The sequence below is a fragment of the Haemorhous mexicanus genome, chromosome 5 (genome assembly GCF_027477595.1).
Source record: "Haemorhous mexicanus isolate bHaeMex1 chromosome 5, bHaeMex1.pri, whole genome shotgun sequence".
Taxonomy (NCBI): Eukaryota; Metazoa; Chordata; class Aves; order Passeriformes; family Fringillidae; genus Haemorhous; species Haemorhous mexicanus.
In genome coordinates, this window is record NC_082345.1 from 2749646 (window position 1) to 2762016 (window position 12371).

The window sequence follows — 12371 nt, forward strand, 5'->3', positions numbered from 1 at the left end:
CCACTGAGTTTTTCTAGTGACAGTAAAGAAAAAAGGAAGCACTGACATTATTTTAAGGTTATTCCTTCAAACATTCTCAAGATCTGTACATTTTCTTTTTGGCATTATGAGGAAAATCTTCCTCAGCCCATTCCAAGCTACCACTGGACAGTTTGCTGTCTTCACAGAGTTTGGACTGGCAAGGAGCAGAGAGAGAGAAAGTTCAATGAAGTGAATTAAAGTGGATTGGCAGCAGGGTCAATAACAATATTCAGCACTGAAGGACCCATAGTGCTATTTATCAATATATCTTTAACCCATTTATAAAAGATGAGAACAGCTTCTGCCCCCTTTGGATTAAAAAAAAAAAAAAAAAAGTTGTTGCATATTGTTGCAAATTAATCTCCTTGCCTTTCACCAGGAAAGGGAGTGATGAAGTCCCTTTTAATAACTTTCTATATGAAAAAATCATTTTTCAGTAATGGAGTTTGCATTTCTTTAAAGTAGTCAGAAGGTGTTTGTGTCCTGCCATCACCCTCTTTGTAATAGTCCACATCAAATCTTTAATGAGAGCAAAGCTGATGAACTCCAGGCCTTTGCACAGCTGAACTCTGCCAGCAGACTCTTGGGTCTCCCACAGATGTTTCTGCTTTTGAAAGTGATGGAAACTTCATGGATTATTTCTTACTCCCAGTAGCAAGCGTCAGTACAGCTTTAGAAACATGCTGCTCACCACCAAGAAAGAACATTAATTCCCAAACTGGGCCAAAATCTCCTCAATTTGTTCATAATCATGTTTGCTCTAAACCACTAATTGTCACTGATCACCCAGGGTACACTTCACTATTCTGTGAATACTCTGTAAATTCAGTGTAATATTCTGTGATGTACTGTTTTTTAGTCTTATTTTAAATTTTTTTTTGAACTATGTTTTGCAAATGGCATCTGGGAAAACAGAATATGGGAGTGGAATTAAAGATTAATGATGCAGGTTTCCAAACAGGGAGGGAAATCATAGACTTTCACTGATACAAAGAAGCAGTGATCAGTTTATCTCACCCCTCCATGATGACATCTGAAATTCTGTATGGACATGAATTCTAAGTGAACTTCACAGTCTATTTATTTTTTTCCAGAAATGACCCATGGAACTGAAACATTTTGATTTTTACAGTTTCTGACCAACACCCCACTTCAAGTGCAGAAACAGGCTCACCTTTCCAAATATTCCTGGCAAAATCAAGGTGCTCCCAAACTGGTCTTGTTTGTTTGACTCCTTTTGCCATGAAGAGCTCATGGATGAGGTGTGAGTGTGCTGCCAGTTATTTTTCAATTATGAAGAGCAACTCAACTGACTGAGCAGCAGCCCTCTGACAAATACTGAGACACATCTGGATGCTGAGTTTTAGCTCAGCTCTGTTACCTCTGCTACAAGATCAGCAGGAACAAAGGATGCAGCATGTCCTGAACAGAGACAAACCTGGCAGAGAGAGTCATTTCAGAGCTGCTGCTTGGAGCATTTTCCTACCAGGCTCTCTGTTATCCCAGGGTAACCTGACATCATCATCTCTGCCTCTTGCAGAAAGAGGGACAAGGAGATGGGGCTTTATTTGCACCACAGTTTTAGGCAACCTGCTCAGAAATACAGGGATTACTGTGGATGAGAACAGGCTGATCCCTGAGCTTTCCAGAGGTTCTTGAACTTGGACAGGATCTCCTACAACCCCACCCTGCACTGCTTCCAGAGGAAAGTTGTGCTTTATGATGGGAATGCAGTTTTGCTGCACCTTTGTGGCTCCTAAGCAGCAAGTTGAGGAGATCTGGAGCAATCCTTCCTGCTCCATGGTAGGGGATCTCTCCCAGAATCCCTGCATGATAATCCATGGACAAGATGGAAGAGGCAAGAGGAGAGATTCCTTCAGTTTCTGTCTCCCACCCCCACTGCACAAGTTGGAGATGATGAAGTGGTGTTTACAGAGCAACTTTTTGGCTGTAGCCCAATCTCAGCAGCTCTGTTTGTAAGGCCATGTAGGCTTTTTCATGCACAGACCACTCCCTCAGGTTGTGGGGCCTTGTACATAAATTTTGGATTGATATCTTAGCCAAGCATCTCAGCAAATATAAGATGATGTAATATTTTCGTTGTACCCATGAAGGGGAAAATCATTAACCTTTCCCACACAAGTAAATAGGGGCATAAATCAGATATGGAACTTGCCACAGCACATGAATCAGTAGGAATATTTACTGATAAAAACTCCTTTAAAAATCTACACAAAAGAATTGTAAAACCTGTGTCAATATTGGCACTGCTCTTTCTTCCCTGTGTTTGCCATCCTAGGAAGGGACTGTGGAAATGTGCAACCCCCCCCACTGTAGAGGCATCACTAAGTACTGTCAGATCACCCACCCTGTGAAATATTTAGCTTACTTTGTCTTGTAAACATGAACAGGGATGGTAAATGAAGACCTAGAAAAAGGGCTCAGTGAAATTCCTGAATGCAAAACTTTCACCCAGCTTCTTTTGCAGTTTTCTGCTGTTTTGTAAAAAAATAATGGAAAAAGCACCAAGCTTTTATATAATGGAAAAAGCACCAAGCAGCTTAGCTTTCCTTTTCTCAGAAATTATTTCTGAAAGTGAAGAGGAAGTGCAGCACCTGGGCACCTGATACCTCTTCTAATCAAATCTACTGGAGGCAGCAGAGAGGGGGTGAAAGGGAAGAGAACCCCAGAGGAAATGGATTTTTGGCTTCATCCTCGAGCTCCTTACCATCTCCAGCAGGTTCAGGAGCAGCTGGCTGTGTTTCCTGACTATGTTATAGGCTCGACAACACAGCTCCACAAACTCCTGGAAACGCTGTGGGCTTTTCCCCCCCTCTGTTATGAAATATTCCATCTCTGATGTGAAGATGAAGGGAGCTCTGTCCCTGGAAAAGAGAACAATTACCTGAGACATTTCACCCAAAATAGCTAATCATGCAGGACAGTAATACTTGTAACTCATTATTCACATTTGTGTTTTTCATATTACCTTCCTTGTTATTTCATCTCTTCCTTTCTCAGGGTGGACATCTCTATTGCTCTAAGTGGGACAGAGATAAGTTTGACAGCAAGAGTTTGTGAGTGAGAAATCCAACAACTGAACAAGTGTTTTCTTCTGGCCCTGCTTTGCTTTTCTTTTCAAACCCTCATTGCTTTAATTTCTTGACTCCATCCTGGAAGTAAATCTGGAAATGAGTTCTCTCTTGGTACTGAAATATTTAAAAGCTGGTCTCAAAGAGGGTGGGTTATAAATATCAACTCCCTACTATGCAAGAAAGGAATTTAAGAGAAAAACCCTACACCTCCACAATCCAACAAGAAGAAGAAAACCCCAAGGTATGATGCTAGCATTAAATATGCACCATTCTGAAGAGATATTTCTGACTCCAGTTCAAAGGGAATACAAATACATTGTCTTGTTTTCCTTACAGTTACTCCATGTTCACTCTTGGGTAAATAAAGAGCAGAATCTGACACCATGGCTTGCCTTTTTTTCTTATCACCAGCAGTTTGTGGCTATGGCATGCTATTGCAGAAGAAAGCAGATTATCCAGGCTTCTCCTAACAATCCTATCATTCCATAGTTCCAGAAAGGCCAGATAAACTGCATCCTCACACAGAAAAACCTGCTGCAGTGATTTACTCATCCCAACTGTGCACACAGAACCATGCAAACACATCCAAGGGCTCTATTCCAATGCAATATACCGTGTGTTAACCCTTAATTCAAAATAAATTTAAATAAACTCAGTGTTCTTAGTAAGTTCAAATGCAGAAATAAATTTCAGGGTGTCTATTTCTTGCTAAAACCTCAAACATGGGCTGAGTCAACCCATTGCTTCCTGATGCATTCATAAATGAGACAGATGAGCCTTCCTGGGAGTTTTCCTCATCTTCCCATAAAAGTGCCTGCCTTACTTTGCTGCAGAAGGAAAAACAAGTTGGCAGGAGATTATAGGCTACAGCTGGAAGTTCAAGTCACAACAAATGCTCAGGTGGCCTTCCCACTTTTATGTTTGGAAGGCTTCCATGGCAGCCAACACTGGATCCACATCTCCCATGGTTGTCTTTCACCTCCAGCCAGTGCAGGCCACCAGGGTGGTTTTTAAAACAAATATTATTCAATTCAGCAAAGTACTAGTAGGCATGATGAAGGTCCACAATAAAAATTCTTACCCACTACATTTTTCTGTGTGATATAAGATGTGAGCTCATGTTTGGAGGGTTATGTTAAAGTGGGACTGTTACACAGTTTTTGTGTGGTTTTGTGCTGTAGATCTCAAAGAACTACAAATCTGTGTCTGTTACTGATTTCTGAGGGTTCAGGTTTGCCCAGAACCTTCTTTCACTCATTCATTCATTCATTCATTCATTCATTCATTCATTCATTCATTCATTCATTCATCTTTAATATTTTTCATTATCAGTGATATATAAATATATTTAATAATATATTAATATAACATATTGCTAATATATCAAATATATTACTAATATATCATATAAATACATTAATATTAACACATTAATAGAATAACATAGGCTATAAATATATTAAATAATAAATATTATTAAAATAGACATTAAGTGTTAAATAAATTGATAAAATTAGAATAATGAAATTCAATTTGTTGAAGCCCATAGGAAAGAGAGAGAGATATAGAAAATTATCAGTGGTAACATCTTGATGCATATGTGGACAGAAGGCCAATCTAAATCCTGATTTGAAAGCATTTTAGCATCTCAAGAATGTCTAAATGCCAAATTGGGTCTTGAGCTAAAACATTCCTAGTCAAAAAATTACCACTCTAGATATGCTGCATTTTGTTCAAAATTCATAGTTGATTTCTGATGTCCAACTGCATTGAGACACAATCACACCAGGAAAACACAGCCCTTTCTGAGCCAGTCCAAGTCTCCCACACTGAGCCACTTGAGCTGAAAATAGATACTGCAATCAGAAATTACTTTCCTGGGAGAAATGCAGTGTTTAACATTGCTGGGCTGGGCTGGGGGCCAATGTCCCCATCATGCAATGACTGCAACATTAATCATTTCTCTTACTCTTGTTGCTCAAGGATCTGTGTGAACACATGACTGAGATTTTAATATTTGTATTATTTATAAATTTTAGTATTTGTATTATTTATAAATTAATTTTATTCCTGGGATGACTGAAATCAGTTTTACACGGTTCTTAAATTTCTCAGTATTTTTTAAAAAAACTTTAAATTTCTCAGTATCTGTTTCAGAACATATTCAGTTCTAGGGTATTAGGCCAGTCCTCCCTTGTCAGCATGCAATAAATGATGTAGGAATTCTATTTAATTCTATTAAACCAGTTCTGTTTAAGGTCTTTTGATATCAGAGCCTCTCCCACAAGGTAAACCCTGCAAAACCTGGATGCTGAAGCTCCAGAAAATAAGCTGGCTGTTCAAAAAGGGAACACGTTGCAATGTAAATTAAAAAAAAAAAAAGGAAAACTTAGGCTATGGAAAACAAGACCCACTAGAAGGAATAACACAGCCATTTCTCACAACAGCATTATAAAATAAAGTTTCAGTGGGAAGAGACACTCCCTGAACAGAACATAAAGGATTCTGGAAAACCAACTGACAGGATGAATGTCTGTGCACAGATGTAAAATGTTCCTTGCTGGTTTCAAAAACTCCTTTGGATAATAACAAACCAGAAGGGAAAATTCTCCAGCAAAATCACAAACAGCCAAGTCCAGTCAGTGTCCATCATGAAGGAAAAATTTACATCAGCAAATAGAGGCTGTTTCAGCCTCTGGAAGGAGAAAAGCAAAGAGTGCCCTGTTGTTGCATGTACCAAACCCTGTGCAAATGAACCTCACCCTGGTGCAGCTCTGAATTTCTGTATTTCAATCAGGACACCTTTAACAGGCAGATTTCCTGGGGCAGGTCACCAAGGTCACATTCCATTCTGGCTTTTATTCAGAATATGAGCAGTGCATCCAAAGGCCTGGTGACTGCAGCCTTCACCTGGACCTCTATCACACAGCTTATCCAGAAGTTACAAACATTAAATATTTCTTACCCAAAGCACCCCCAAGATCACAGCTGAGGCCTACAATACTTTACCTGCATGTTTGATGACCAAGGACTGTAACAGCCAATGGGACAAGAGTCCCCTGGCCTAAAATCTGTATTGATCCAACTTGCTGCCTCCATCAAGCTGAAGAAATGCCTGCCATCAGTTAAAAACAACCCTGCTATGATGAAGTACCTCCAAGTTAAAGCCTTTCACCATATCTCTGTAGACCAAAAGCCTTTTTTTTTTTTTCCTTATTTATGGTGTGCTAAAGAATTATGGAATTGAAGCATTGTTGAAAGACCTCCATGTGTAATTATAATGCCTGGTACCATTATTTCCAGAAAAGAAAAGCCTCACTGAGAGAACTGGTATGGCTTGAGATTGACCAAAGATGTACAGCCAATAAAGCCCCAAAATCATTAAAGTTACCTTATCACATCTTGCCTACTCCTTTCTTTACTTTTTCTTTTCCCACCACTCCAGTCCTAGATGAGATTAATGAACCCTTTGGTTTCAGAGCAGAAATCAGTCAAAAAAGCAATACTCCTGTTTATGGCAGAGTCTGATTGCAGCCCTGGACTTTAAAGACTTTACTCTGGCTGTGACAAAAGAGTTAACTCAAGCCATTCAGTGACAAACAAGGCTAACTCATGGGGGGGTTTAATATCTTTTTGCTTTTTTATTGGGTTTTTTTGCTTTTAGAGATTGAAGATTTTCATGGGAATGTGTTTTGCAGTTCCTCTGGAGATTATGACTGGATGATAAATCATGAGAGGGGGAAAAAAAGAAAGGAAACCTCAAGGAAATTAAGAGATCATCACACAAAAATAAACTTGGTCTGGGGTGATGGGAACATCTGCTGGGACTTCACTGTGGGTTGAATCATGCTGCATTCCAAGAAAACCAGAAAGAGCATCAGGATTTGATAGGAAACACTAGAAGTAAACTGATTAAGAAAGCTTGTAAGGTCAACAATGGTTTCAGTTCTTCCTGCTCAATCTCACGGTACAGAACATTCAAGAATGATGCACTGACTTCTTTTTATATTAGGCAGGAAAAACACATGAGATAAACAACAACAAATGACCTTTGCTCTGCTCCAAGCTAAGCTTCCCACTAGGGCACTTATGGAAAAGTCCAAGTCACACTCATGAATGTAATGAGAGAAATCTGTGGTAGTCCAAGTTTTCACATGGATGGTGTGTGAGAAACCACACAGAACTCTGAAATTTAAAAATCAGTTGCTCAGCACTAAAACCCCCCCATGTATTCCCTGCCTGCTTTAAAATCATTCTGTCTGAGTCAGAAGTAACTGATAATATTCAGCATGACTATGTGGAATTTAGATGTATCCAATAAAATAGGAAAAGCTTTTAGGGAGTGCTTGACTGCTGACATCCTTTGCAGCAAAAGCCAAAAGCTTATTGAAGAACACAAAATAAATGAACATGAGTGCTTATTTCTCTAAAGCCAAGTGAAAATATTTAATCATAGTAATCATAGACATTTGTAGACACAGTAAAAAGCCATAATCAATGGCACTCCTTTTATATATTAAATAATGAAACAGGGAACAACCACACACCACAATTCATCACCAGCAAACATAAAGAAATATTCCTGGGCCACAAGAGATGCTTCATTTTTCTTCTTATCAGGACAAGATCATAAACATGCTTCTGGCATTCTTATTTTGCCTATTCTCTAAGATTTTTTTATGATAGACTTCTCCAGCCTCCTTATAAAATTTCTGGATGTTCCCTCACAGCATTTTTTTCCCTAATGCCTAATCTAACTCTTGCTCTGCTTTCATCTTATTAATTCTTGCTCTTTCCTAAGGGAACATGAAGAGCCCATCTTCCTTACAGCAGCCTCTAAAGTATTTCCAGACTATTACTATGTCTACAATCTTCTGCAGACAACTGCTTCCACCTTTTCTCACAAGTCTTGTATTTCAGATGTCCAAGGATTTTAACTGCTTTTTTCTGGACTCCTTCTAATTTCCCTGGGCTCCTCATCTCCGTTTTTCTAAAAGCAAAATGTTAGAAATATTCCAGGGGAAGTTGTCCCTGGAAGTGCAAAGAAACAAAAGGATTTTCCTGGAAGTTCAAAGAAACAAAAGGATTACTTCAAATTTCAAGATTTTCTATCCAGTATCTTATCAACAACTCATATTTGGCTGTGGTAAAGCTCACAGATCCCTTTCTACAAAACTGCTAATCCAAACTTTCATCCCAACCAAAACCTTGTACAAAGGGCCTCTTCCAAAAAAATGAACAAACACATTCTCTATCCCACCATAATGGTGATAATGAAAATACTGAAAGATGCCACATATGAACATGTTCCAGTTAGCATTTATTAGTTCATACCCTGCCAAGACCTGAAAGATGTCACTAAACTGAAGTCACCAACATCATGGTGGCACTTGCCTGAGAGGAGAGGCTGAGGAATAAATGAGATTATTTAGCCAGGAGACAAAAGGTTTTCAAAGGGGATTTTCTTGGATCTACAGGAGGCTCTGAAACAGATGGATCCAGGCAAAAACAAGAGAGAAATCTGAACCAGCTGAAGTTCTGACTTGCCATTAAAAAAAAGTAAATATTGAAACAAGTTGCCTTGGAAGATTATCCTGGGAGGTTTTAAGATTTAGCTGGACACAGCCTTGGGTAAACTGGTCTGAATTTAGTGCTGACCTCATTCCCATAACACAGAAAGATTTCTCAATGCCCTGAGCATCCTTGGCTTAAATAAACTACACGTCCTGGGCAATTAAAACTCACATCTAATTTCTTTTTAACCTATATTCTTTATCTAAATTATCAGGCCTATAACAATTCACAAGGTTTTAACTCTATACTGTGCAATTTCTGTTGCTGTTTGAGGTATCTACTGCAAGAAAACATTTCAAACCACAAATCTGAAGCCTCATTTGTGATCAGGAAGCTCCCCCTGGGTCCTTTGAGCTGAGCTGAGCTCCTCCATTCTGGCAGACACAGCTCAGGCAGCCTGCACTCAGTCACCAGCAATCAGACTGCAAAACAGCATCCAGGTGGGGCTCAATCCTTTCCCCCTTCACCTCCAGTATCCACACCTGCCTGTGCCTTATCTCCCATTTTCTAGGACTGTCACATGTTCTGTGTTTGCTGGAGTTTATTGCTAGCCCTATTGATGAACCACTTGGGAGTTAATTCCCAAGGAGATTGCAGCAATTCCTCTTGTTAACAGAGATTCTTGGAAAATTGCTTTTTGTGTCCTGACTGGCCCTCAGCAGGGAAAAAGATTTTAAAACTGGGACTGGAAAGGTGCCTTAAAAGAAACAGAACAAGTGGGAACAGAGCAGAAGCCCTACCCATGGAATATTCAGCTATCAGGCCTTTTCAGTAGGAGATGGATGTTTAGAAAACACAGTAATAGATGGTTGCAGGGCATTTGTGTATCACCAGGCAAAATAGAGAAATAAACCAGTGATGAAGAAATTGAATTGCAAAGGAATTCCTCAGGGCAGGGGATGAAATCCTACATGAATTAAATACATCAGCATGCTTTCCAGTTAAGGATGAAGGACAAAGGGGTAGTGTGCAGAACAAGCAAAAGAAAAAAAAAGAAGAAAGAAGCCCAAGAAACAGAGATTAATTTAAAAGTGCTTGATGTATACTTGACTGTGCATGAGAAGAGCTTCCCCTGAATATAAATGTGTGTTTGAGTGCATGTGAGAACAGCTCCTTTGAACATAAAAAAGTGTGTACAGAAAGCTTTCAGAGAAAGGGGTGATAGAACACAATGTTTCTGATGGGAGGAGAGAATACACATCCCTATGAACAGTGACACTTGAAAAGGATAACAAATAAAACCATAATCAAAATGGACAGTGACCAGGATGTCTTTCCCCCCTTTTCTGTTTTATTGTCAAACTTCCATCTCTGGAGTCATATCCTACAAAAAATCTCAGGGTGGCCAATAGAATGAGAAGGAGGAGAGAGGAGGGGAATTTGATAAAAAGTCAATTAAACATCTCATGTGCAGCCAGTCTCCCAAAGCAGAGGGAATTCTGCTGATGGCTCTGGAAGCATCAAGCAGCTTCTCCAGCCCACCTGATTCTTAACAGGAATGCCTGATAACTCCTTCAAGAAAGTGAAGACAGGAAAGCAGTTTATATCACTCTTGGAGTGAAGGAGAAGCCAAGAAGGATTCTGAGAGCTGCAGCAGACAAGAACTGGTATCCAGGAAACTCAGTTCAACAGGAAGAACAAGGCTCTTGCATGAACAGAACTGGATATGGTCAAATCCACACTGACACTGTATGGAAAAACAGAGCCTCCCTTGATTGTCTTAGAAAAGGATAAAAAAAAAAAAACAACAAAAAAAAAAAAATGGAGCTATGAAGCAGGCAGTGAACATAATTTACTCTGATTTCAAAGCATTTCAGTTGAACTCCCTCCACAAGAAGGTATTATTAAAAAAAACCCCAAAACCTACAAAATAAAAAAACCAAAAGAAAACAAAAAAATAAAAAAAAAAAGAAAGAAAAAAAGAAAGAAAGGAAGAGAAAAAGAGAAAGAGAGACATAAAGAGAGAAAAGAAGAGAAGAGAAGAGAAGAGAAGAGAAGAGAAGAGAAGAGAAGAGAAGAGAAGAGAAGAGAAGAGAAGAGAAGAGAAGAGAAGAGAAGAGAAGAGAAGAGAAGAGGAAAAAGGAAAGGAAAAAGGAAAGGAAAAAGGAAAGGAAAGGAAAGAGGAAAGAGGAAAGAGGAAAGAGGAAAGAGGAAAGAGGAAAGAGGAAAGAGGAAAGAGGAAAGAGGAAAGAGGAAAGAGGAAAGAGGAAAGAGGAAAGAGGAAAGAGGAAAGAGGAAAGAGGAAAGAGGAAAGAGGAAAGAGGAAAGAGGAAAGGAAAGGAAAGGAAAGGAAAGGAAAGGAAAGGAAAGGAAAGGAAAGGAAAGGAAAGGAAAGGAAAGGAAAGGAAAGGAAAGGAAAGGAAAGGAAAGGAAAGGAAAGGAAAGGAAAGGAAAGGAGCAAACTGGGATCCAGGCTCAATAAAGCCAAAGCAAAGACAGCAGTTGAACATGTGAACAGTTTGTGCTGTTCACATGTTCTCAGACTCAGCCTGTGCTCCTGGTGCTCAATTTGGGACAAATTTTTGACTTTCAAAATTGAGGGGCTTGTTCCCTGCTAAATTCAAGCCCCTTGTCACCTTGGAGATGGTGCTGTTTCACCTACAGGTTTTTGTGCATTTTTTCTCCTTCATTCTCTATGTGGATGGCAGGATTTAAACATCTCCATAGCCTTGTTAAGATCATTTGGGCTACTAAGGTGCTTGAAGTCATGAAATGAAATCTTTCCAGGGTTGCAGGCAGAGATTTTTGGAGGGTGGCATACAGGAAGTGCTGAAAGTGAATAGTGGCAAAGAATTAGGAGTTACCATTTCACAGAAAGCAATAAATCCAGAGCTATCATGTCAGAAAAAGAAATATAAACTGCAGACAACGAATTAACACTGAAAATACCCACTAAAACCTTTCAACATCTAATACAGGTTGGTACAAGTTTTCATGCACGAAATTAGAAAACAAAAGTGATTATGCTTTCAGGTTTTTACTTTCAAGTTTTTGACTTTATGTGGGTACTCTAAATAAAGTTTTAAAAGGGTAAAAAGCAAAAAGTAAAATGTGTTATTCTCAAATTCTTCCTTCTTCCCCATTTTTCCTTTTTTTTAAGGAAAAAAGAGAACAAAACTTGATACAAAACAATCAAAAAATGCAAATAGAACTTCTTTTCCATGTCCACATGCTAACATTTCTGTTTTAGAAAGAAATACCTGAAAAGATTTTTTTTTTTTAATCAGCACTTCTAATGTCTGTGAGACATTAAAACACATTTTAGGTTGATAACACTAAAAATGCAATGTGTTAATTTTAAATCAAAAAGAGGCACTACATTTCTATACACTCAGATGTTCTGAAATCCTTCTCAATACAATAAAACACCAACCTAGGAAGAAAGTGTGGGAAAGATAATTTTCCCATATTTTTGGAACTTCCCTAATAACTGGAATTTCCCAAAGGAATAGTCAGGCTGCCTGTAGTAATTAACTTTGTAGAAGAAAACCAGCTTAGCAGATTTAAATTCTGGGAAAGCCATGCCAAGAGCCAGGATTAGTTTGGCAAAGAGACAAGAGGGTCTCTGTGATTCAGATCAGGGAAATGAAAAGGCCAGGGAGTGCTGGGGGTAATCAGGATGACTGGGTCTGAAGGGAAAGAATGGACCCTGATGCTGTCAAAAGGTGGATTTGCAGTGTG

The 12371-nt window shown here is 39.0% G+C and overlaps 1 protein-coding gene across 5 annotated transcripts in view; it reads right to left on the minus strand.

Moving 5' to 3' along the window:
- PIK3C2G (phosphatidylinositol-4-phosphate 3-kinase catalytic subunit type 2 gamma) overlaps window positions 1–12371 on the minus strand; it is a 202567-nt gene that overhangs the window by 56910 nt on the left and 133286 nt on the right. For 4 of the 5 annotated variants that reach the window (XM_059848028.1, XM_059848029.1, XM_059848027.1 and 1 more), the window contains exon 25: window positions 2750–2906. The exons of the other annotated variant lie outside the window; for it this stretch is intronic. In XM_059848028.1, coding sequence (XP_059704011.1) covers window positions 2750–2906 — 157 coding nt within the window. The remainder of the gene's footprint in view (window positions 1–2749; window positions 2907–12371) is intronic. 5 annotated transcript variants of the gene reach the window in all.